Consider the following 25,659-nt stretch of genomic DNA (forward strand, 5'->3'; position numbering starts at 1 on the left):
ATCTGCACTATCAAATACCTGTATCTCTCATCAGTATTCTCACAGTGCAGTATTTGTTAAGCAGGTTCTTTTGTTAAGTGCTATTGTTTTTGTACTGACTGTCATTCTCATAAGGAGAAGATGGAAATTACTGTCAGCACAGAAAAGACAACTAGATCAATGTATACAATTGGAAATACAGTATTTCTTTTGAAAGCTATAATTTTCCTTTCAATGAAAAAAATATTAAATTCAGAATTCTTAACAATAGTTACCAGAGCAAGTTGCTTAAACCTTCTGGCTCATATACTTATTGGATTTCATATTACTTTTAATTATAGAAAATCATACAATTAAATTGTAGTATCAATAATTCTGACAAATCTGTTGGAGATTCATTGTACAATAAGCAAACTTTACCTGTGGATGAGTCGGGTAAACTACTATTAATTTACCTTCTAATATCACTTTGTTCTGGTTCTTTTTTCTAGGGCACTGATCCATATCCCTGGTCAATGTTTTCATCATACCCCTTGCCAAGGTGCTATCTTTCAGAAGCTCCTAGGAAAGCTGATTTTAGACAAGGTACTAAATATATTAATAGTTCAGATTCCAAACAAACATTTTATGTCAGTTTATTTTCATTCTTTTCTTAGAATGAAATCTTATAAATAGCCTGGGATTTATATTATTGGAACCATTTGTGGCCAGATGGGTGAATTTGTTTTTAGTTGTTGCTTTGTATACCAATCATTCTGAAAAGCTCTGTTTAGTAATCCATTTCTTATGCAAACCTCAAGATTAACCTTTTGGCTAATCTCAGGTGGGAGACACATGAGACATAAACATATCATCTTGTTTGGCAGCTGGAGTAAAACAATATGTTTAAGATACAGGATTTCTTTTGTACTCTGTTTCTTGATTTGGGTCTCTGTTTGCAGAGCGTGGTGGTGTGTGAAATAGACAATGTTTATAACAGTTGGTTCTTCTTCGAGTGCTGTCCCTGTGGGTGCTCCACTCTAGGTGACGGTGCGTCCCGGCGCCGTTGATCGGAGATTTTCGGTAGCAGTGCCTGGTTGGGGCGCACGCACCCAGATGGTATCTCCCGTCTCTGACACAACGCGAATGGGAACTGTACCCCGCAGTACTCCAACAACTCTTCTCCCTCTGGGGCACCCCGTCAATAGATCTCTTTGCCACAACCCAGAATCGAAAATGTTCCCTTTTGCTCCAGAGTGAGACTCGGGACTGCATCCCTAGGAGATGCAATCCTCATATCATGGAACAGCTCCCTCCTGTATGCCTTCCACCAATCCCTCTGTTACACAGCGTTCTTCGGAATATTGCGGACGACAAGACCCAGGTCATCCTTATTGCCCCAGCTTGACCAAGACAGATGTGGTATCCCTACCTACTCTGCATGTCCTCCCATCACCCACGGGCTCTCCCCAACAGGCCAGAACACATTTCCCAGGACAACGGATGGGTCCTTCGCCCCCAGCTCCAAAAGCTCCACCTCACAGCCTGGTTCCTTCATGGTTCGAAACCCATGAACTAGCCTGTTCCGAGCAAGTCCAATATGTCCTCCTACACAGTAGGAGAGACTCCTCTCGTAAAACCTACCTGCAGAAGGAGAAGCGTTTCGCCCTCTGGTGCTCACGTAATCACTTAGCACCCAATAACATGACCCTCCCTAACATTCTAGACTACCTCCTGAATCTAAAACAGGACAGACTTTCGCTCAGCACCATCAAAGTGCACCTGACGGCGCTTACCACCTTCCATGACCTATTGGACAGTTATTCATTCTTTACCCACACCACCATAAAACGCTTTCTAACGGGCCTGAAAAATCTATACCCTGACATTTACCCAACAGCAGCTGCATGGAATCTTAACCTCGTTCTTCATGCTCTCATGAAACCTCTATTTGAGGCCTTGGCTACCTCTCATCTCCATACGTCCATGAAGGTGCATTTCTTAGTTGCCATAACATCAGCAGGGAGAGTTGGTTAAATGAGCACCCTGATGGCCCACCCTCCCTACACAATCTTCTCCAAAGACAAAGTCACTTTGAGACCACATCCTAAATTTCTTCCTAACGTGGTATCGACCTTCCACCTCAACCAACCTATATACTTACCTACTTTCTATCCCAAACCTCACAAGACTCCGCAAGAGGCAACCCTGCATACTTGCAACCTCAGGCGAGCAATCGCCTTTTATTTAGACAGGACTAAACCATTTCATAAGTCGCCATGAGTCTTTGTTTCCATTACCGAAAGATTGAAAGGGACGGCTATCTATAAACAACATCTATCCAAGTGGATCTCTGACTGCATCAGATCCTGTTACCGTGCAAAGAACCTTCAGCCGCCCGACGACATTAGAACTTATTCCACTAGAGCCATGTCGGCATCCATTGCCTTCTTACAGAACATTCCCATTCCTGATATCTGCAAAGCGGCTACATGGTCATCTGAACACACGTTTGCAAAACAGTACGCTCTAACGCAAGACACCACGGCAGACACAATAGTAGGTCATACAGTACTATCTTCAGTACTCCCTGCCATATTTCCAAAGTCCCACCAGCCATAGTGGGTACTGCTACACATTCACCTAGAGTGGAGCACCCACAGGGGCAGCACTCGAAGAAGAAGAGAAAGTTACTCACCTTGCAGTAACTGAGGTTCTTCGAGATGTGTGTCCCTTTGGGTGCTCCACTCCCCGCCCTCCTCCCCTCTACTTTGGAGCACTGTGATGACTCTCCACGGTAGAGAAGGAACTAAGGAGGGTGTGGGGCGCATGCACTCAGGAAGATTCCATCTAGACGGGAGATACCATCTGGGTGCGTGTGCCCCAACCAGGCACTGCTACCGAAAATCTCCGATCAACGGCGCCGGGACGCACTGTCACCTAGAGTGGAGCACCCACAGGGACACACATCTTGAAGAACCTCAGTTACTGCAAGGTGAGTAACTTTCTCTTCTTGCACTGAGAATCAGTGTGGAATGTATGCAAAGTGAGTAGTCTGTTGTAGATTCATCTAGACAAAGCATATACAGAAACCATTTTAAGGTTTTATATTGAGCACGTAGTAAACTAGAACTTGGTGAATAATTTATAATGAATAATTTCTCATGTGGAATTTGCCTGTTCAGTTATCTGTCAGCAGATCACAACATACTCAGATGTATTCATGATGAGAAATTATTTGTAAATTTATTCAGCAAGTAATTCTTTCTCTCTTGGTCATTCACAATTATTCAAATCGTGAATACTCGGAAATTAGACTAAGGTGGCCATGATTACTGCTTTCTTCATTTCCTAACCTGAGATTTTGTTATAGCAGAAGTTGGCTTTTGGAAATCACAGTCTGCATCTGTGCACCGTGCCCCCCTTCGTTCTCCACCCCACTCCCCAGTCTAGGAAATGTAGGAGTTGATAAGAATCTCAATTTTGTATTTTTAAGATAGTTTCTAGCACCATCCCCCTTTTTTATTATGTTAGCTTTGAAAACATAAACTGATGTAAACCAGTTTCTAAGGTTGAAACAAAAATAGGTTATATTTGTGGAGTGAATATTGGAAATGGCAAACATTTGTTTTGCAAGGCTGCTCAAATGTTATTGCAGACTTTAGACAGGGTCCTCTTCTCTCCAGCCCATGAGCTGGTGCACAAGGATTAATATGATAGCAGATCCACTTCTCCCCTTTCTCTAGCTTGAGGTCAAATGTAAGAGTCCTTGTTGAGCACAAATTAGAACCGACCAGCAAATATTTTGGGCCCAATCTGGATTTTAAAAAAGTCTAGCTCCGTGGAAAGCTTTAAGACTACTGAAGTCAGGAACAATGAGCTTCTTTTCCACAGCCCCATACTTTACATGTGTGCATGAAGCTATAATGAAAGACATAATTAGAACTTTAGAGCTGCCTCTGACAATGACACTGGTGGTGGTGAAGAGGATGGTCTAAGTGGTTGTTCTAATTAAAAAAAAATTGTGAGCAAGCCCCTTGAAGAACTCTGAAACTAAAGAATATGGAAAACAAGAGAGAGACAAGCCAGAGAGGAGAGGAAAGAAAACTTCATGAAAAGCCAAACAATAAGAACAAAGAACAAGAAAAAGTGAAAAAAAACTAGAAAGTAAAAGGACAAGGCTAAAGTAAAAAGAGGAGAAAAAGGAAGAGAAATGGAAATGAAGATCCAAAGAATGACACTGAACATTAGTAGGGAACAAGCTGTAAATGTGGCAGAATTCTCCTGTTAGCTAACTCAGAGGTATTTTGTCTCCCTCTTAAAATTAAATGTGAGGCCCTCACTAGTCTTTCTGATATATTAAAATATGTTAGAAGTTATGCAAGTCAGTTACTAGTTAGACACCAGTTCTGTTGTCTTCTTGCTACCCCATGCAACCGCGTATAAACCTCGGATAGTTCAGGAAGAATTAGTAGCAAGAGAACCTGGTGATGATCTGAGCAAGAGAACAAAAATTGTTCTTCAGCCAGAGAGTATTACCAGCAGAAGCATAGCAGAAGTCATGTAGAGCACACAGGAGCAATAGGTACCACTTCTAAAGAAACTTATGAACTATAGCAGGACAAATTTACAAAGAGTGTATGGTGTAAGTCCCTAGTAGCCCTGAAAGTGGTTAGAAATCCTTTCTTCCCCATCTACCTTTCCAACCATCTCAGTGCCCCCTCCCTCTTGTTCAGCATGCCTTGGATGCTGATGGCAACAGGATTCAGTGGCAGTTACTGCTCTGCACTGTTAGGGCCTCTCATCTATAGAGAGTAGTTATGGACTAGTAACTTTTTTTCCTTAAGATCTCCAGCAGTCACTGCATTAGTAATGGCAAGGAGGTAGTAATAAACTTAAAAAAGGGGACCGTTTTTTCATAACAAAGCCATCAAAAGTATTGATAATCTGAGGGGAAGTCAAAGAAACATGGGTTAAAAAACAGCCATTTCTCTCTCCTCCTCTTCAGATTCCTTGTCATTTGAAAAAGAGGAATTCTTCTTTGAGTGATGGTCCCTATGGTATTCCACTGTGGGTTATGCACCATGTGCCAGGAGCTGGGGATTTGAAACCAGTCTCTGTTGGTCCATGCATGTGCCCTGGCTCACCACGTGCCTCCAACCGAGGAAATAAAGTTTTGGGAGGGTTGACTGCCTCTCGAGTTCCTTCTCACTGCTTCATGGTCTGGATTGGGACCTTTCATTGTCTGCATCATTGGCTTCATTCTGCAAAATAAAAATAATCTAGTTTGTAAATAGTTTTTAATAGTTTTAATTGTTTACCATTAGAATAGTTTCCCGGGGGCATTTCCCCCTCCATCCCCATACCCATACCCAGTTCAGTTACTGGACTATGCTCAGTACTCCAGAATTTAAACTCTCTGCTTCCTGCCCGTGATTCTTCTATGTCAGTGATGACCACCAACACTGCCTGTACTGCCTTGGGGAAGCTCACATTGGTAAGATGCTGTATCTTCCAATTGTTCCCTAGCTGTACCTGAGAAGAGTGGGAACTTTGTCACCTGGAACTAGGGTACTACTGAGCCCACTACCCTGGGTTCCATTTACACTGCACTGCTGTGCAGCCTGCCAAGCCCTCCCACAGGTCTCACACTGTACTTTACCAGCACATAAACAGGTAGGGACACACCTAGCTGCAGCTACACACACAGAGGCTGAAATCAACTCTGCATGGGAAGGCTCAGCTAAGGCACCTCCCAGTTCCTAAGGCATGCACCCCCTTCTGGAGTGTAAACCCAAACTTATACCATCTTGTGCTGCACAGAGAACTGTACGGCATAAGCTCATGAAATTCACCTTCTCTCTCAATGTGGAGAGGAATATACACAGCTTTCTTCTTCGAGTGCTGTCCCTGTGGGTGCTCCACTCTAGGTGACAGTGCGTCCCGACGCCGTTGATCGGAGATTTTCGGTAGCAGTGCCTGGTTGAGACGCACGCACTCAGTTGGTATCTCCCGTCTCGTTGGAATCTTCCTGAGTGCGTGCGCCCCACACCCTCCTCAGTTCCTTCTCAACCGTCCTCGGCCGAAGACGGAACTCGGGGCAGTGCTGCCTTCTCTTCCCTGGTCTCTATAGGAAACAGTAACAAAGAACATAGAAATAGTTATTAGTTACATCCCAGTTGTTTCCCTTCCTTTAGTATAGTTACATAGTTAGTTACTTAGTTTAAAAAAAAAAAAAACAACAACCTTCAGGCTTGTCTCCCGTTGAGACACTCTCCTCGGCCATCTCTAATTCATAATGCCAGGAGCTTCAGGATTCAAAAGGTGTATTTCCTGTCAGGAATCCATGCCACAGACAGATGGGCACTCATACTGTGTGAAGTGCCTCGGGGAAACCCACGTCCCTGTGAAGTGCCTCCATTGCGCGAGCCTCATCAAGAGCTCGTCGCGACAGGGATCTGCGGCTCAAATGCTGATGACGGAAAAATCCTTACAGCCGCTTTCGGAGACGGGAAAGGTCAAACCCACTCCCACACGCTCCCCAGCCAGATTGGAAATGGTGGGCAGCGTTGCTTCACCCTCCCTGGAGCGGAGGCAAGAAGCAGAACAGTCTCACAGGAGAGTCTTTAACAAGGGTAGGGAGTCTTCCATGAGATCCCTACCCTCTGTGCTGACAGCACCAAAGGCAGGTGCCTCAGCTTTTTCTAATGCCTCAGTCATGGCTCCGACAAAGCGCAGAGGCAGGGACCCGACCTCCCATGTCAGGCAGGTCCTTGTGGCTCCGGTCCCCTCGGCACAGCAAACGGCCGTGGTGCCGGCTGCGCGCGCCTCCTCGGCACAGCAAACGGCTGTGGTGCCGGTTGCACGCACCTCCTCGGCACAGCAAATGGCCGCGGTGCCAGCTGTGCGCGCGCATCCTCGGCACAGCAAACGGCCGCGGTGCCGGCTGTGCGCGCGCCTCCTGGGCACCGTAAAAGGCCGCGGTGCCGGCTGCGCAATCCTCCCCTGCAGGGAGAAGACTGTTGGCACCAGGCATATCTTCCACCCGGGCACCAGTACCAGACCCCCTGTGGGGCACCTCCAAGCAGTCTGCAGCACTACTGTCACTTTCACTTTCTCCTGCTAATGAGCTAGAGCAGAGAGCAGACTCAGCTCAGCCAGGGAGCAGGAGCAACAGTTTCTCACTTAATGTGAGCTTTCATGGCCACCTGAGCCTCACTCTCCACTCCTAGATACATAGGGCTCATTTTTTGAACTGCCGTTCTCTCCAACTGAACTGTTTTTCACTGACGGTGAACTTGATTTACAGCAGCAAGTGGAGTTTTTCCACTCCTGCTTCTCCCCCACAGGCACCTCTGCCACCTCAGGTCACGGTTCAAGGCCACCAGCCTCAGTTTTCCCCATTTCACCCCTCCATGGGCGACACCTGGGTTCTCCTACCCTATGCCTTGGCCTCAGTGGTACCCTTGGCAACAACCTCCTACCAATCATCCTCCTTCTGTGCCTCAATCTCCTGCTCCGTCCATTTCTAAGGTGCCTGAGCCAACTCCTGAGTAGGCAAGTTATGCACCATATCCTGACTCACCGACTCCTAACTCTCCATTAGCCCTGGACGGAGCCCTCCTCCCCCCGCCTCCACGGGCCATGGACGACTGTAAACAATTTCAAGAACTTTTCAGGAAGGTGGCACTCAATCAAGATATCCCCTTTCAAGAGGTTCAGGAGATGCAGCACAGACTCCTCAGAATCCTTCAACAGTCTGCACCCTCAAAAATCGCGCTCCCTATAAACGAAGCACTCCTGGAGCCGGCTAACACTCTCTGGCAAACCCCAGCGTCTTTAGTACCAACTTGCAAAAAGGCCGAACGTAAATACTATGTCCTTGCTAAAGACGCTGACTTCCTATTTCTCATCCACCACCGAACTCCCTTGTCATGGATGCAGTTGCACAGAGGACGAAACAGTCACAATATCGACCCACCCCGCAAGACAAGGACCTTAGATGCCTTGACGTCTTGGGCCGCAAGATTTATACGTCCTCCACACTACAATTCAGAATTGCAAACTATTCTGCTCCCCTCGCCAGTTACAACTTTGATATTTACAATAAACTTTTGAATTTGCCTCCTACATTCCATAGGATAGGAGAGCAGACTTCAAATCAATCCTGACTGAGGGCCAACTGATTTCCAGAACAGCCCTACAGGCATCTCTAGACACGGCAGACACAGCAGCCCATACAACTGCAACTGCTGTGGTTATGCGCAGATCCTCATGGCTCTCTGCATCTGGCATCCCCAAAGAACTGCAGACCAAAGTGGAGGATCTCCCTTTTGATAAGGACAAACTTTCTCCTACCCTCCTACCCTTCCCCGTCCCTCCTCAGGGACCCTTCTCACGACCACTTACTTCGCACAGAAGTGGCATATCTTCTACAACTAGGTGCAGTGGAACCTGTGCCGACGGAAAATCAAGGGACAGGTTTCTACTCCCATTACTTTCTAACTCAGAAAGAGACCGGAGGATGGAGGCCTATACTAGATCTACACTGACTGAACAAATTCGTGAGGATACAAAGATTCAAGATGGTCACACTGGGCACAATAATACCTACACTGGATCAAGGGGACTGGTTCCCAGCTCTCGACCTACAGGATGCTTACTTTCATATATCAATCCATCCATCTCACAGATGCTTCCTATGATTCACAATCGGTCACAACCATTTTCAATACAGAGTTCTTCCTTTCGGACTCCCCACAGCACTGAGAGGTTTTTTTCCCAAGACTCTAGCCGTGTTCGTGGCTCACTTCCGCAAAGACGGGGTCACGCTGTTCCCCTATCTGGACGATTGCCTAATCAAAGGCAACTCCTATGGCGAGACACTTCAAGCTACCCGTTTCGCCATTTCACAGCCTAGGCCTCCAAATAAACATCCCAAAATCCACCCTGACACCTAAACAACAGATCGAGTTCATCGGAGCTTATCTCGACTTAATCCAGAGCAGGGCCTCGCTCCAATATCACAGATTCCTCGCTATCACGCAGCTCAAAGACACACTCTCTATTCGTCCCAGGACACAGGCAAAACTCTGCCTACAGCTCCTTGGTCACAGGACAGCCACCACCTTCGTGATTCACCATGCCAGGCTACACATGAGATGTCTCCAGGGCTGAATCAATTCCAATTTCAAACCCAACAGACACATCTTAGGGATGCTGCTAACTCCTCCTCCTAATGTTATAGCTTCCCAACATTGGTAAACAAATCCAGAAAACCTCTGCACAAGGGTTTCCTTCCAGCAATGTTCCCCAACACTCATGCTCACCACGGACGCTTCCCTGATTGATTGGGGAGCGCATCTAGGGGAACACAGGGCACAACGCCGGTGGTCCGCATCAGAGACACACCTACACATAAATCTCTTAGAGCTCAGAGCAATGAGGCGAGCATGCCTTCACTTTCTTCCCCTCATAAAGAACAAATCTCTTCGGGCCTTAAAAGACAACATAGCATGCATGTACTACATAAACAGACAAGGGGGAGCCTGATCACATTCCCTTTGTGTGGAAGCCATTCAACTATGGAATTGGTGCATACGACATCAAATACAAATCATCGCTTCCTACCTACCAGGCTGTCACAACACTACTGCCGACACACTCAGCGGGCACTTCCTGACACTCCAACAGCTCTTCTCCCTCTGGGGCACCCCGTCAATGGATCTCTTTGCCATGACCCAGAATCGAAAATGTTCCATTTTGCTCCACAGTGGAACTCGGAACTGCATCCCTAGGAGGTGCATTCCTCATCCCATGGAACAACTCCCTCCTGTACGCCTTCCACCAATCCCTCTGTTACACAGGATTCCTCAGAAGATTGCAGACAACAAGGCCCGGGTCTTCCTTAATGCCGCAGCTTGGCCAAGACAGATGTGGTATCCCTACCTACTCTGCATGTCCTCCCGTCACCCACGGGCTCTCCCCAACAGGCCAGAACACATTTCCCAGGACGACGGACGGGTTCTTCAAAAGCTCCACCTCACAGCCTGGTTCCTTCATGGTTCCAAACCCATGAACTAGCCTGTTCCGAGCAAGTCCAATATGTCCTCCTACAGTAGGAAAGACTCGTAAAACCTACCTGCAGAAGTGGAAGCGTTTCGCCCTCTGGTGCTCACGTAATCACTTAACACCCAATAACGTGACCCTCCCTAACATTCTAGACTACCTCCTGAAACTAAAACAGGACAGACTTTCGCTCAGCTCCATCAGAACCCACCAGGAGCCTGGCTTCATCCTCTCACGTGAAGAGGCAGGAAGCCCTAATGTCTCCTCTCAGAGACACTCAAGAAGGCACTTACCACCTTCCATGACCTATTAGACGGCTATTCATTCTTTACCCACCCCACCATAAAATGCTTTCTCATGGGCCTGCAAAATCTCTACCCTGAAATTTACCCAACAGCGGCTGCATGGAATCTTAACCTCGTTCTTCATGCTCTCAGGAAACCTCCATTTGAGGCCTTGGCTACCTCTCATCTCCATATGTCCATGAGGGTGTATTTCTTAGTTGCCAAAACATCAGCAGGGAGAGTTGGTGAAATGAGCGCCCTGATGGCCCACCCTCCCTACACAATCTTCTCCAAAGACAAAGTCACTTTGAGACCACATCCTAACTTTCTTCCTAACGTGGTATCGACCTTCCACCTCAACCAACCTATATACTTACCTACTTTCTATCCCAAACCTCACAAGACTCCGCAAGAGGCAACCCTGCATACTTGCAACCTCAGGCGAGCAATCGCCTTTTATTTAGACAGGACTAAACCATTTCATAAGTCGCCATGAGTCTTTGTTTCCATTACTGAAAGATCGAAAGGTACGGCTATCTCTAAATAATGTCTATCCAAGTGGATCTCTGACTGCATCAGATCCTGTTACCATGCGCAAAATCTTCAACCGCCCGAAGGCATTAGAACTCATTCCACTCGAGCCAGGTCAACATCCGTTGCCTTCCTACACAATGTTTCCGTTCCTGACATTTGCAAAGCGGCTATGGGGTCATCTGAACACAAGTTTGCAAAACGCTATCCTCTCACGCAAGACACCACGGCAAACACCATAGTAGACCATACAGTACTATCTACAGTACTCACTGCCGCATCTCCAAAGTCCCACCAACCATAGTGGGTACTGCTATACATTCACCTAGAGTGGAGCACCCACAGAGACAGCACTCGAAGAAGAAGAGAAAGTTACTCACCTTGCAGTAACTGAGGTTCTTCGAGATGTGTGTCCCTGTGGGTGCTCCACTCCCCGCCCTCCTCCCCTCTACTTTGGAGTACTACTATGATTCTCCACGGTAGAGAAGGAACTGAGGAGGGTGTGGGGCGCACGCACTCAGGAAGATTCCAACGAGATGGGAGATACCAACTGAGTGCGTGCGTCTCAACCAGGCACTGCTACCAAAAATCTCCGATCAACGGCGCCGGGATGCACTGTCACCTAGAGTGGAGCACCCACAGGGACACACATTTCGAAGAACCTCAGTTACTGCAAGGTGAGTAACTTTCTCTTCTGCTCCAAGTTATGATTTCAACACACTGGTTTTAGACAAAACAAAACAAGTTTATTACCTACAAAAGATAGGATTTTAAGTGATTATAAGGCAGTGGTGGGCAATCTGCAGCCCGTCAAGGTAATCCGCTGGTGGGCCGCGAAACAGTGTTTACATTGACCGTCCTCAGGCGTGGCTGCCCGCAGCTCCCAGTGGCTGCGATTCGGCCTGATTCAGTAAGGAGTAGGCCTCCTGCTGTGAAGTCCAACTCTGGTGTTGGATAATTACCCCCCACAGACTCCAAGGTCGGGTATTGTTGGGAAGCTAGGAAGTATTCTCATAAGCATGAGTTTTCCTCTAAGTCCACTTCAAAGAAATTGGATTCGGCTGTAAACAAACCCACCAACTCAGCCCATGAGGACTTAAGACATACTAAGTTCCAGTTGCATGACCAGAAAGCACAAGCCCATGTTCCATTGGTACAGTTATTCCCGGCTCCTCCCAAACCCCAGGATCTGTCAGCACCAACGGATTCCAATCACTGCCAACTTCAGATACCACCCTCCTTGCCAGCTCCGATGGTCTGGACAAGAAGAACCCCTCTCACATTGGGGAGGGCTGAATCTGTGGCCATCCCCACAAGACATTTTCGCTCTTCTGAATCCAGAATCCCCTTCTCCATTGGGGCCCTCCATTTCCAGGGGGATAATATCACTTCTGAGGGTATGTCTACACTACAAAATTAGGTTGAATTTATAGAAGTTGTTTTTTTTAAAAATCGTTTTTATACAGTTGATTGTGTGTGTCCCCACACAAAATGCTCTAAGTGCATTAAGTCGGCGGACTGCGTCCACAGTACTGAGGCTAGCGTTGACTTCCGGAGTGTTGCACTGTGGGTAGCTGTAGGTAGCTATTCCGCAGTTCCCGCAGTCTCCGCCGCCCAGGGAATTCTGGGTTGAGATCCCAATGCCTGATGGGGCAAAAACAGTGTCGCGGGTGTTTCTGGGTACATGTCACCAGGCCCCTCCCTCCCTCCCTCCCTCCATGAAAGCAATGGCAAACAATCGTTTTGCGCCTTTTTTTCTGGGTTACCTGAGGAGACGCCATACCACGGCAAGCATGGAGCCCGCTCAGCTCACCGTCACCGTACGTCTCCTGGGTGCTGGCAGACATGGGACTGCATTGCTACACAGCAGCAGCTCATTGCCTTTTGGCAGCAGACAGTGCATTACGATTGGTAGCCATCGTCGTCATATTCCTGGTTGCTCTTTTAGCCGACCTCAGTGAGATTGGTCAGGGGCTCCTGGGCAGACATGGGAATGACTCAGCCAGGTCATTTCCATCTTCTGCCGAGCACCTAGGAGATGACGATGGCTAGCACTCGTACTGCACCGTCTTCTGCCGAGCAGCTAAGAGATGATGATGGCTAGCAATCGTAATGCAGCATCTTCTGCCAAGCACCCAGGAGACGACGATGGCAAGCAATCGTACTGCACCGTCTGCTGCCAGCCTAAGATGTAAAAGATAGATGGAGTGGATCAAAACAAGAAATTGACCCGATTTGTTTTGTGAAATCACGGCCTGCTAAATCTAGGGTTTTCAGTTCAGTCCTTGAGGGGGCCATTCTGTGTGACAGTTGTTTGTGTTTCTCCTTGATGCAAAGCCACCCATTTTGTTGATTTTAATTCCCTGTAAGCCATGTCGTCAGTCGCCCCTCTCGCCAACAATGGCAGACAATTGTTTTGTGCAAAACCAGGCGAGGAGGTGACAGCAGCGCGGTGGCGAGAGTAATGAGGACATAGACATGGTCATAGACTTCTCACAAAGTACGGGCTGGGCAATATGCACATCATGCTGATGAGCTCTGCATGGTCACCTGTGCTGATCAGCTCGCCACGCTGGCCAAACAGGAAATGAAATTCAAAAGTTCGCGGGCCTTTTCCTGTCTACCTGGCCAGTGCATCTAAGTTGAGAGCACTGTCCAGAGCGGTCTCAATGGAGCACTCTGGGATAGCTCTCGGAGGCCAATACCGTTGAATTGCGTCCACACTACCCCAAATTCGACCCGGCAAGGCCGATTTCAGTGCTAATCCCCTCGTCTGAGGTGGAGTAAAGAAATCAATTTAAAGAGCCCTTCAAGGGAAAAAGAAAGGGCTTTGTTGTGTGGACAGGTCCAGGATTAAATCGAGGTAACGCTGCTAAATTTCACCTAAAGTCGTAGTGTAGACCAGGCCTGAGAGAATTGACTGCTGGAAGGAGCTGATCACCCGGCCCATACACAGAATACACCTCCCCTTCAACAGCACCAATGCTATTGCCACTGGAACAAGAATCAGCCTTCTCCTCATTGCCAGATTCTGAGCCATCCAATGAAACACTCTTCCCTTACCCTACATGTTCTCCACTACCCAAAAGACCTGCACTGGTTTGAGACCAACTTCCACCTCATCTAACTTGAAGCTGCTGGTACCCCATGCCATTGGGGCCCCCTCAACCACCTATTGACCCCTCCAACTGGCCATTTTGGAGGGCTTGGGAAGAGTACCTTCCTACAGAGTCGATCCAATCTGCCAGGGAGTCACTTCTTGTCTCCCCTCCCACCAAGGGCATGCTCAGATCTGTCCCCAGGTCTGACAGATGTGGAGGAACATTAAACTCCAGATCCAGTGGTTCTCCCAGAACCTGCAAGACTGGCACTGTCATCTCAAGACAAAGTGGTGACTTATACATCCCCTCCTCGCCCCCCATGACTTCAGGAAATTCCAGGATCTTCTCTGCAGAGTTGCTGGAGAACTTTAGATTCCTTTCAATGAGATTCAAGACTCCCAGCCAGGGACGGCTCCAGGCACCAGCACGCCAAGCGCGTGCCTGGGGCGGCAAGCCACAGGGGGCGCTTTGCCAGTCGCCGCGAGGGCGGCAGGCAGGTTGAATTCGGCAGCATGCCTGCAGAGGGTCTGCTGGTCTCCCGGCTTCAGCAGACCTCCCGCAGGCGTGCTGCCGAATCCGCGGGACCGGAGACCTCCCGCAGGCAAGCCGCCGAAGGCAGCCTGCCTGCCGTGCTTGGGGTGGCAAAATACCTAGAGCCGCCCCTGCTCCCAGCACAAACTCGTAGGCATTCTGCATGCTCCCAGACCCAACAGAATAGCTCTCTCCATTAATGAAGCCATACTGGAGCCAGCTAGGACAGTTTGCCCCCCCTCCCCCCCCCCACATACCTGTGCTTCTAGTCCCAAAGGGGCAGAGAAACGTTATTATCTGCCGGCCAAGAGTGCAAAAACAATTTCTCACCTCTCTTACAGTTCACTGGTGGTCTATGCCGCTTCTCTCTCCAGCCCTATGGAGAAGAGGATGAAGTCTGGACCAGTGTCTCCTCTTTGCTGTCCCCTCTGGCAAGGAGCTCAAGGGCAGCTGGTCCCTTTTACCCACTGGAAGAAGCAGAGCAGTGGCTCCTATTTGTCTTTTGTTGGAGAAGCCTGCGGTGCATCGGGAACTCCTGTTAGTGCTTTGGCCTGAAGCCTATAATAAGGGAAGCACTGCTGACCATTCTTGTCATGCACATGCACATTCCAAGGATGGCATTGTTATGAGATGCAGACAGCAGCCTGATACTGTTTACTTGTTAAAATAAATACATTTTGCATGGGTGGAAGACAGTGTAAGTTCTGGGGTGAGGAATGATATTTTATTTATTGATTTGTTTACTTAAGAAATACATAAATAAATAGAATAAGTTTAATGGGTTTCCATTGGGGTCACTGAATCCCAGCTGTCAACTCTCAGGTATGAGTTTATAAATCCTTTGAAGGGGTGGTACACATTAAGTGAATTCTAGTTCATAACTCTCTTCTTAAAGACATGCTTGTGCCTTCTGGGAGTAAAAACACCAAAAAATGGAAAATAGATTCCTTTTAAAATAACAATTGTCAGAATGATTCAAATGGGTTATTATTTCTGTGATTCATCCACTTATATGAAATTTGTCTGCCATAGTCATTGAGCTCATTCATTACTTAGCATAGCAAGCCCTCATATCAGACAAATTTTAGATGTCAATTTCTTGACATCCAGTAACTATTGATAACAGTAATAACACTGTAGTTACTCCTTTATCACCACTTCCCCCCTTGCTAAGGTGCTCACAACCATTTTGAAGAATTTGTGACTAACAATTTTGTAAAACAAATATAAGAAAACTGGATAAACTATTTAAAAAGCCAAACAATTTGATGATATTTAAAAGGAACGTGGAGGCTTCAAAATGATTTAAAGCTGCAAATGCCTGAAAAAGTAAAGTTCTGTGATACCATGTTACAAGGCAGGGGTGAATAAGCTAAGATGGATGGATATCCAGAGGACCAAGTTCTACATTTTGTTGTTGCTAAAGTAAAACCAAATCATCTGCAAAGCTATTGTGGGTAGTGTCAGCATGTAGATACCTGTCAGATTCACAGAGACTTTCCCAAACATAGCTAGGTTTCTCCCCTGTTGTAAGAGTTTATAGACCACCAAAGACAATTTAAAGTCAGTCTGTCACTTTATAGACTGCCATCAAAGAATGCAGGATGCGCGTAACATTATCACAGCTACTCAGCAGGTGTACAGTTGGACTCAGTATTTACTGCAAGATGAGAACACTGATGGAAGCCTACTAATAGGGAATTAAAATATTCAAGCCTTGTCACCCTGAACTCATTTGTAGCTGTTGAAAGATGAATACATGTACCTTCTGTGAAAAGTGAAAACATTTTCATTCCATCTTGGACCTGTAGCTTTGCATGGAAAGACTATAGTCAAAAACATTTCCAGTGGTTTTAACCTGCCTTGTGCAGAACATACCTTTTCAATAAATGGGGAATATGAAGGAAGAGAGCCCTTTCTCTTAGTGACAAGCCCTTTGTGGCAACCAGACATCTTTGTTTACTGGATTGAAAATAAGGTTCTTGTGATGCAGACAGAAATATCACCCATCTCCCCTTTATGGCAGAAACTTGAGCTGGCAGGATTTACCCAAAGGACATAATGCTTCAAACTTTCCAAGAAGCTACTCTGTGCTGGCAGGTGCTAGGCATTTGTCCATGTGGTTTCTGTTTTGTTAGGAAAGGATATGTGGAAAATAAAATCATAAGATGTGATTTATTTGCATGAATTATCACAGCCTGGAGTTAGAGACCTACAGGCTGAAGCACTGGACAATAATATATTGTGTGTCTCTTCTGTTAGTCTGAATTTGAAACATAATTTATGATGAAACTTCAAATGACTTAGAAAGGTCATTACTTGCATGAGGAAATATGTAAATTCCATCTGTTTACACTGTAGCAAGATACCCTGTTACTTTTCTTTTACCTTAAGTGTTCAATTATATTTCAGTAATATAATTTGGGGTAGAACTGCTAAGGGGTAAGTGTTTAGAATAATACACACAGTCCTCTTGTTGTTTAGGGGCAATACCAAATTAAAAATAAGTGAGATTTCTTTATCTGTGATATTAACAATACCATAAGTTATTCAAAGCAAAATAATACTAAAAATTAAATTAACTTCTCATGATTTATGCTTTTAATTTGCATTTTGCATTTCTTGTCACATGCAAAATTACATTTAATAGATGCATTGTCTAATTTTCAGGAGCAGTATGTTTTGATGATAAAGATCAGGGTTTCTCAAACGTTCTTGTGTAGAGATAACCTCCTTGTGGAGAAACAATCTCACTGACACTTCTTTTCTATTTAGAATTGCATGGACCACCTCCTCTCCCAACTTTTCTGTTTTTCCATTGTGAATGTACAACATCCTCATGTTGTCTACAGTAACATTTGCTCCTCTATCATGCCAAAGACCCCACTGTCATTCTCTCCTCTCTAGCTAAGGATCTGTGCAAGGTGGGAGCTTTAGGCCTCCAGTATAGTTCAGGACCTGTGCAAGACTGGAAATCTAGCCACACAGAGTTCTTGAAGTTCCTAGAGCAGCAATCCCACAGCTCAGGACCCTCCACACGCAGACCTCATCAGCCACTGCTCCCAAAGCTTCCTTCTTTTTCTGCCTCTCAAAGCCTAGAATCCCCACAACAAACCTCTTCAGACCCTGTTCCCAACCCTGTTTCTCTGCTCAGAACCTTTTACCCATACACCCCCCTCAGCCCTTGTTCCCCGAGCTTTCTTCTGTCTCTATCTAGAGCTTTTCCTTCAACTTTTGGGGTGGGGAGCACCTACTGCTCTAAGGACTTGCCCTTTTTGGATTCTGCTTCCCTCCTTTACCCAGCCCCACACCCTTTACATACTCCTCAATCCTATCATCAAGCTGTCCTGCTCTTTCCTCCCTCACTCCAGTTACCAGCTACTTCTGTCTTCCTGGTGCCCTGCTTAAAGCTCTGAACACAACTATCTTCCTCACCTGCATTTCTCTTCTATGACCTGGTCTTCCTTCCCTGCTTCCGTCCTTTGTCCACCATTTTAAGAACAGCTGATAAAGATAATTAAATGGCAACTCACTTGACACTGAGAGAAAAACCTTATATAAAGTCTTTAGTTAAAAAATACCCTTAATAGGATTTGTATTCAATAGCTTGTGAATTATAAGTTGGACACTTTGCCCATTAGGCTTATTATTTTGGTTATTATCCATGTGAATTTGCAGGTTTTAAATTGATCACAGTGAGATTTTGCTATTGTCCCTTGAATGCAGTAGAAACTCATTCAGATTTTCACAATAAAAGCAATCAGATATAAAGGCTTATGGTATTTATGTTCCCCAGTTCATGCCAAGACACTTTAGACACAAAAAGCTATCTGAGTAATAGTAGAGTTTGGAGGAGAATTAGAAAGTAGTTTCTTTTATGGAGAGAGATTAATTTAACTTTAGGAGAGCTACAATGTTCTGGTTCAGACCAGTTTCAGAGAAACTGTACATATACAAATGCACTGCAGGAAATTGAGTACTAACCCACTTAACCAATAGAGCACATCATAGATGTATTATGTAGTTGGAGTTCTAACTGACTGATCATACCTTTAGGGCAGGATATTCTTGCCTAGCAACTTCTGAAACTTAACTGTTTTCTCACAAGTTCAGTTGGAGGTAACCATTGCAATTCAAAAGTTAAATCAAGATACATTGGTTTATTACGAATCAACTGAAATATATTTTACATTCTAAGTTCGAAGAAATGGCATTGTCTATTTAACTATAAACCTGTTAAGAGAAACCTGGGTGGAGGAAAAGAGATGGTGGATAATCCTTGAAATTCTGTCCATAAAATAAACTCCATCCATATGCCAAAATGAGACCATTCTCACAGAACATAATGCAGAGACACCTCTACCCGATATAACGCTGTCCTTAGGAGCCAAAAAATATTACCGCGTTATAGGTGAAACCACGCTTTGATCCGCCAGAGCGCGCGGCCCACTCCCCCCTCACCTCCCCAGAGCACTGCTTTACCACGTTATATCCAAATTCGTGTTATATCGGGTCGCATTATATCAGGGTAGAGGTCTATTAAAACATGATTATGTGTGCCTCTTGGCTCCTAGAGCTTGGCTCCCCATTGGTGGAGCCTGAATATGCCCCTGAACTGTGCTAGGCTCCTTGGGTTTGGTTCCTTCACCATTTTATTTTATTTGGGGGGGAGGGTATCCCCCAAACACCATTTGTAGCATCAAACTGAGACGTCACTCACAGTGAATTGTTCAGATCTGTTCTTCATTACATGAGAAAGGAAGGTTAATAATATTGACATATAAATTATAATCTCTGTCTGAGTTAACACTTCAGTGAGGTGAAATGGGGCAATTTACACCTCTCAGAGCCATTCACCTTTCCAGACCCTCAGCAGACTCAAGCAGGCATCTCTACATCAGTTACATTTTTGAGATTTTCTTTCCAGTTGGAGATTTATTTATTTATTTTTTAAATAAAGAAAAAGGGGGGAAAAGAAAGCTGATATTCTGGAAAACAAGATAATATCTTCAGAAAGGTGCTTGTCTGACATATGGACTCTTTCCAAGCGCTGAGGGAAACTTCTACCTGTGCTGCAGTAAGGGTGTTATGTACAGGAATGCTGATTAGAGTCTGGTCTTTTTTGCTCTGATCATGTGACATAGAATTGCAAAATGTTACATCCACAAAAAAGTTACATTGCAAGGTCCTGTGTCCACTGACACCACTGGTACTTTTTGTGCATATCAGCTGTATGAGACATGAGCAAGCCAGATGCTAGCTGCTTTTGCAGGATCAGACGAAGTGTTTTGGGGAATGAAGTTCCAGGGATGAGTTTAGCGCTAAACTCTATCTGCATGATTGAATGTGACTGGTGAAGAGATTGTGTGGATATAAAGTGGACGCAGAATTCTGGGAGGCATAACCTAAGCACAGTGAAGACTAAGTTGTTGTAAAGACTGTAGGGAAGAGACAGGAATAAAACAATACATGTAGAAAAACATTACTGAAAAAGCCATGGAGATTGACTGTCTAACTATGTGAAGAGAGATAAGAGACAAAAGATCAGATTAAGGAACCAGGAGCAGTGATGAAATGGATGAAATCCTAGCTCTGTTGAGTCATTGGAAATTGTGCCATTGACTTCAATGGAGTCAAGATTTCACCCTGATCTTTTATTTTGTTCTCCTGCAACAAAAATCTCAGATTTAAAATTTTTATTAAAGCTAATGTTAAAAGATTATATAATACACAGGTTAAGAAAAGAGTGTCTGTATATCTGAGTATAACTACATACCAGCTGATCCTTAGTTGCCAACTTTAATTCCACCAGAGGACTTTGTAAAGCAAAATAACTAATTAACTTGTAAATTGATACTTCTGCACTGTTCTGAAATTATCTTAAACCCTAGCCTTTGCAACATATTACAGCAAAGGGGAAAGAAACATCTACAAATCCTGTAATCCTGCCTCATATTAAATATTCAGGCTCTCATAACCAACTATTAAAGTCAGCACATATTATTTGGAAAGACATTGACTGAGGATTTAATTATTTGGAGATAACAAGGGAATTTCCTTGTTAATTAATTTGGAAGAATTATTAATGTTAATAGTTAAGTAGTGTAATCAGCTTTTCTGATTTATTTTGAATTGGTTAAATAAATCCCAGTGACAGGGAAACAATTTATAATGAGTACACTGTTAAAATCCTGAGACTGGTTTGAAATAAATGACGTGCAATGTAATAATTCTGTGAAAACCAAAAAATAAATATTCTCGCTCAGTTCAAAACAATAAGGTTACTTGCAAGAAGTGTTTTTTGCTGTAGGATAATTTAAAATTGAATATTAAGGTATTATTAAGAAGTAAAAAATAAGAACATTTGTAAAAGGTCATTTTCTTGCTAAATAAGCAAGATAGCTTGTTGATTCCTAAAGATAAGTCACTTGCAATTGCATGACTTCAATTCTGAAGTTACTTTTAAAACCTAGAAAAGGGATAATCAAGGCCCTGATCTTTTAGTAAGATGTGTCCAGGGTCAAGTGTACTCCTGAAAAAAGCCGAATACTCTTCAACTGCAGCACTTACGAATGCCAGTGTCAAGGCACTTCCCCATTCTCAGTAGGAGGTGGTGTGGGAATTCTGGAGGTGAGACATGACCCAGAGTCCCCCCATCAGATGTGGTGGGTACAAAGACCTGGGATAAAGCACAAAAAATCCTGCTTTCTATCTCCACAGTTGGATTGGTTACGTCTCCCATGTGATGGTGAACAGCCAGCATGGGATATACATGATTGTTACTTATAGAGTGCTGAACAATCTTTTTTTCGTGAGAGCATTTGAGGGCTGCTCAAACACTGGCTAAGATGATAGCAAAGAGATGGAGGAGTCAGCTGCGCTTCCTGTTCCTCTCTGAACAGTACTAGTGTCTGTACTCACTCCCTGTGAAGCTAAGGAACAGTAGCCCTCAGGCCTATCTGTAGCTTGTAGCTTTTTTACTGTTTATTTTTTAAAATGTTGCTATGATAAAGTTGTTTTGTGTTTTATTTTTATTTTAGATAGTGATCTCAACAAGCTGTTGGCATTCTTAAAAAATCCAGATAAACAGCTAGTGTGGATTGAAAACTGTAGAAAACAGTTTTGCAAAATCATGAAAGCCAAACCTGATGTCATCAGTGGAACCAGTGAGTATATATATATATATATATTTCCCCCCCACCCATTAGGCACTTGTAAACAACTATTTTTCACATTTTCACTGAGGACTGCATTGCTTTTACTGTATCTAATTATGCATTGGCTGGCTTTCTCCCCCCCCCCCTTACTATCAGCAAATTACTGTTTCCCAAGGTTCAGCCAGTACATTTTAGAAAAGGACCAAACGGATGAGAAAAGTTTCATTTCTTTTAACAGCACTGTTTAGGAAGAACAGGGATTGGTATTTTGCTTGTGGTTTCAGGTTAGCATTGTCATACATTAACATTCAGATATACAGGGTACCACTTTGTCAGACCTTAAAGTAGAACATCAGGGAACATCAGGTATGAGGCAGCACTGGAAATACTGGTGGACTAATGCACTCAGTACCATTTTTATGACTATTACACATGTCATTTTTGGTGTATCCCACAGATACCCAGAGGGAGTTGCCCTGTCTAATATAGAGGCTGACACAGTGGCTATGGCTCTGTTCACTATTTTCAGCTGAGTAGATTTTTCTAAAGGAGACCGTGTCAGATTATGGATCAGATTTCATCTCCCAATTATTTTACTAAATTATGGAGAATATGTGGGGTAAAAAGCTGAGGTGTACTCCATATCACCCAGAGACAGATGGTTCAGTTGAAAGGTTTTATGGGACTCTAAAAACTCCGCTGGGAATAAATGGAACCAAGAGGGCAAATGGCTGGGATATAATGTTACCCATCTGTTATTAGCTTAGCTGGAAGTAAATCAAGATTCCACAAGGACTCTCATTTGATATCTTGTGTGGGAGAAAGGTCAAGAGTCCCTTGGATTTCATCATAGACTCCTAGCAGGGTGATACTGAGGTTAAAGGGGGGCCAGTGGCTGAATATATTCAGAAGTTTAGGAAGGATTTAAAGTCTGTGATTTGAAGTTCCACACGGTGCTAGGTTTTGTGTAGCAAGCATTCTCACAATGGCAATGAATCGTTTCAGAACATTTTGCCAGTAAAGAGTCTCTTTACTGGCAAAATGTTCTGAAACGGTTCATTGCCATTGTGAGAATGCTTGCTACACAAAACCTAGCACCGAGTGGAACTTCAAATCAGCTGTATTTGCCAAACAATGGAAACTTCCTTAAAATTGTGGCGCTTATGGCTGAGTTTGGTGCTGTACTCCAGGAGCATCTAAGAAGAGTCACCACCCAAGAAATGTACACACCACCACTACCTTGGAAAAACAATTTAAAATGAGATCATACAGTTACTGGCAACAAAAGTCAAACAGAAGATTGTGGCAGATCTGAAGTCAGCAAGATATTACTCTGTTATTCTGGACTGCACACCTGACATCAGCCATATGGAACAAATGACTTTAATGGTGTGTTTTGTAACAACAACAGAACCTAGTGAAAATGTCCCTGCAATGGTGACTGTCAGAGAGCATTTTCTAGAATTTGACATTGATGATACTACAGGAGCTGGTATGACAAAGGTGCTTCTTAAAAATCTGGAAGATACGCGAATTGCAATAGCCGACATGAGAGTTCAGGGCTACGATAATGGTGCCAACATGAGAGGAAAGAACAGAGGAGTGCAGACATGGATCCGAGAGTTAAACGCTCAAGCTTTTTTTGTCCCATACAGTTCTCATTCATTGAACTTGGTGGTCAGTGATGCAGTATCAGCTTCTAGTGAGGTTGCTGAATTTTTTAACGTAATTCAAAGCATCTATGTATTTTTCTCTGCATCAACTCATCAATGGCAAATTTTGAACCAGCATCTGGGAACATCCTCTCTGACACTGAAACCACTGAGTGCCACACAATGGGAAAGTCAAGTGGAGGCGATAAAGCCTATCAAACACCAAATTGGGAAGATAGATGATGTCATAGTTGCCATCATGGAGGATAATGCTATGACAGGAACTGTTCGTGGGAGAACAGTGGCAGAGGTAAATGGAATCACCAGAAACATGCATAACTTCAAATTTCCATGTGGCTTAGTGTTGTGGCATGACATACTGTTTGAAATAAATGTTGTAAGCAAGAGACTCCAAGGTGTTAACCTTGATATATCTGGAGCAATGGAACAACTGGACAAAGCAAAGTCATATCTACAGTCTTACTCTTCAGATGAGGGATTTCAAAATGTTCTGAAGAGTGCCCAGAAGTTGGCAGACGAACTTCACACTGAAGCTGTTTTCCCACCCATTCAAGAATACAAGAGTCACTGAAGAAGACGACATTTTGATTATGAGGCACGGGATAATCCCATAAGAGACTCCAAACAACAATTCAAAGTTGAATTCTTTAAGCAGGTGCTATATTGTGCAATACAGTCAGTTGAAGAACCTTTCATGAAGCTCAAGGAACACAGCAGTATATTTGGGATGTTGTATGATATTTCAAAACTCCTCATTATACCTGAAGAAAATCTACACCAGCAATGCAGGACACTAGAGAAAGTGTTGACACATGCTGACGTGCCATATTGATGCGAGTGATTTAGGTGATGAACTGAGAGCCCTTTCAAGATACATTTCAGCAGCATCAACTCCAAAAGCTGTTCAGGAATATATGTGCACATATAAGATGATCACCCTCTTTCCAAATGCTTTTGTTGCTCTGCGCATACTTCTAACACTTCCTGTAACAGTTGCCAGTGGAGAATGCAGCTTCTCCAAGCTGAAGTTAATAAAAACACATCTACGCTCTACAATGACACAGGAGAGGCTGGTCAGCCTTGCAACCATCGCAATAAAGCATGAGCTGGTCCAGACTGTGGACCTTCAGCAGGAAGCAGTTCAAATCTTTGCAACCAAGAAGGCATGGAAAACACCACTTTGATTATTCAAACAGATAAAAATGCCAGTGTTTACTATGCAGACAAGAAAAGTTACATTTGCTATTCATTTATCAGGGGGTAGCCATGTGAGTCTCTATCCACAAAAAACAACAAGGAGTCCAGTAGCACCTTAAAGATTTATTTGGGCATAAGCTTTTGTGGGTAAAAAAAACCTCACTTCGTCAGATGCATGGAGTGAAAGTTACAGATGCAGGAATTATATAATGACACATGAAGAGAAGGGACTGAAGCGCTGATCAAAGGGGAGAGCCTGGCTGAAGGGCAACCAGCCAACCTGTGGTGAGAAGCTTCTAAGTTTGTAAGGGCACTGAAAGTGTTAAGATCAGGTTATAATGTGTTTTGCTTTTATTTCATTTGACCAAATCCTACTTGTTGTGCGTTGACTTATAATCACTTAAAATCTATTTTGTAGTTAATAAATTTGTTCATTTATTCTACCGGAAGCAGTGCGTTTGATTTGAAGCATGTCAGAGACTCCCCTTGGGATAACAAGCCTAGTACATATCAATTTCTTTCTTAAATTGACGAACTCATATAAGCTTGCAGTGTCCAGTGGGCATAACTGGACACTGCAAGACGGAAGTTCCTAGGGTTGTGTCTGGGACCGAAGATATTGACTAATGTCATTCGGTTGTACAATCCAAGAAGCAGCTTACATGCTAGAGGCTGTGCGTGAACAGCCCAGGAGTGGGCTCCCAGAGTCGGGGATTAGAGTGACCTAGCAGATCACCAGTTCAGATAACACTAGAGGAACATCACAGGGAATTCACAGAACAGGGCAATTATCAAATGGTCTATCCCTTCATCCAGTTCCAGCATGGAGCATGGGGTTGCATTCTTGACCATCTTGGCTAATATCATTGACCTATCCTCCATGCACTTATCTGATTCTTTTTTGAACCCAGTTATACTTTTGGCCTTCACAACATCCAGTGGCAACAAGTTCCACAGATTGATTGTGCATTGTTTGAAGTAGTACTTCCTTTTGTTTGTTTTAAACCTGCTGCCTATTAATTTCATTGGGTGACCCCTGGTTTTTGTGTTATGTGAAGGGGTAAATAACACTTCCTTATTCACTTTCTCCACACCAGTCATGATTTTATAGACCTCTATCATATCCTCCTCAGTCTTCTCTTTTCCAAGCTGAACAGTC

At 44.4% G+C, this 25,659-nt stretch overlaps 1 protein-coding gene across 5 annotated transcripts in view; it reads left to right on the forward strand.

Moving 5' to 3' along the window:
• Positions 1-25,659, forward strand: part of TBC1D32 (TBC1 domain family member 32) — a 156,821-nt gene that overhangs the window by 73,625 nt on the left and 57,537 nt on the right. For all 5 annotated transcript variants that reach the window (XM_039528780.1, XM_039528779.1, XM_039528782.1 and 2 more), the window contains 2 exons: positions 471-564; positions 21,514-21,639. In XM_039528780.1, the coding sequence (XP_039384714.1) occupies positions 471-564; positions 21,514-21,639 (220 nt within the window). The remainder of the gene's footprint in view (positions 1-470; positions 565-21,513; positions 21,640-25,659) is intronic.

The sequence above is a fragment of the Mauremys reevesii genome, linkage group 3 (assembly GCF_016161935.1).
Source record: "Mauremys reevesii isolate NIE-2019 linkage group 3, ASM1616193v1, whole genome shotgun sequence".
Classification (NCBI taxonomy): domain Eukaryota; kingdom Metazoa; phylum Chordata; order Testudines; family Geoemydidae; genus Mauremys; species Mauremys reevesii.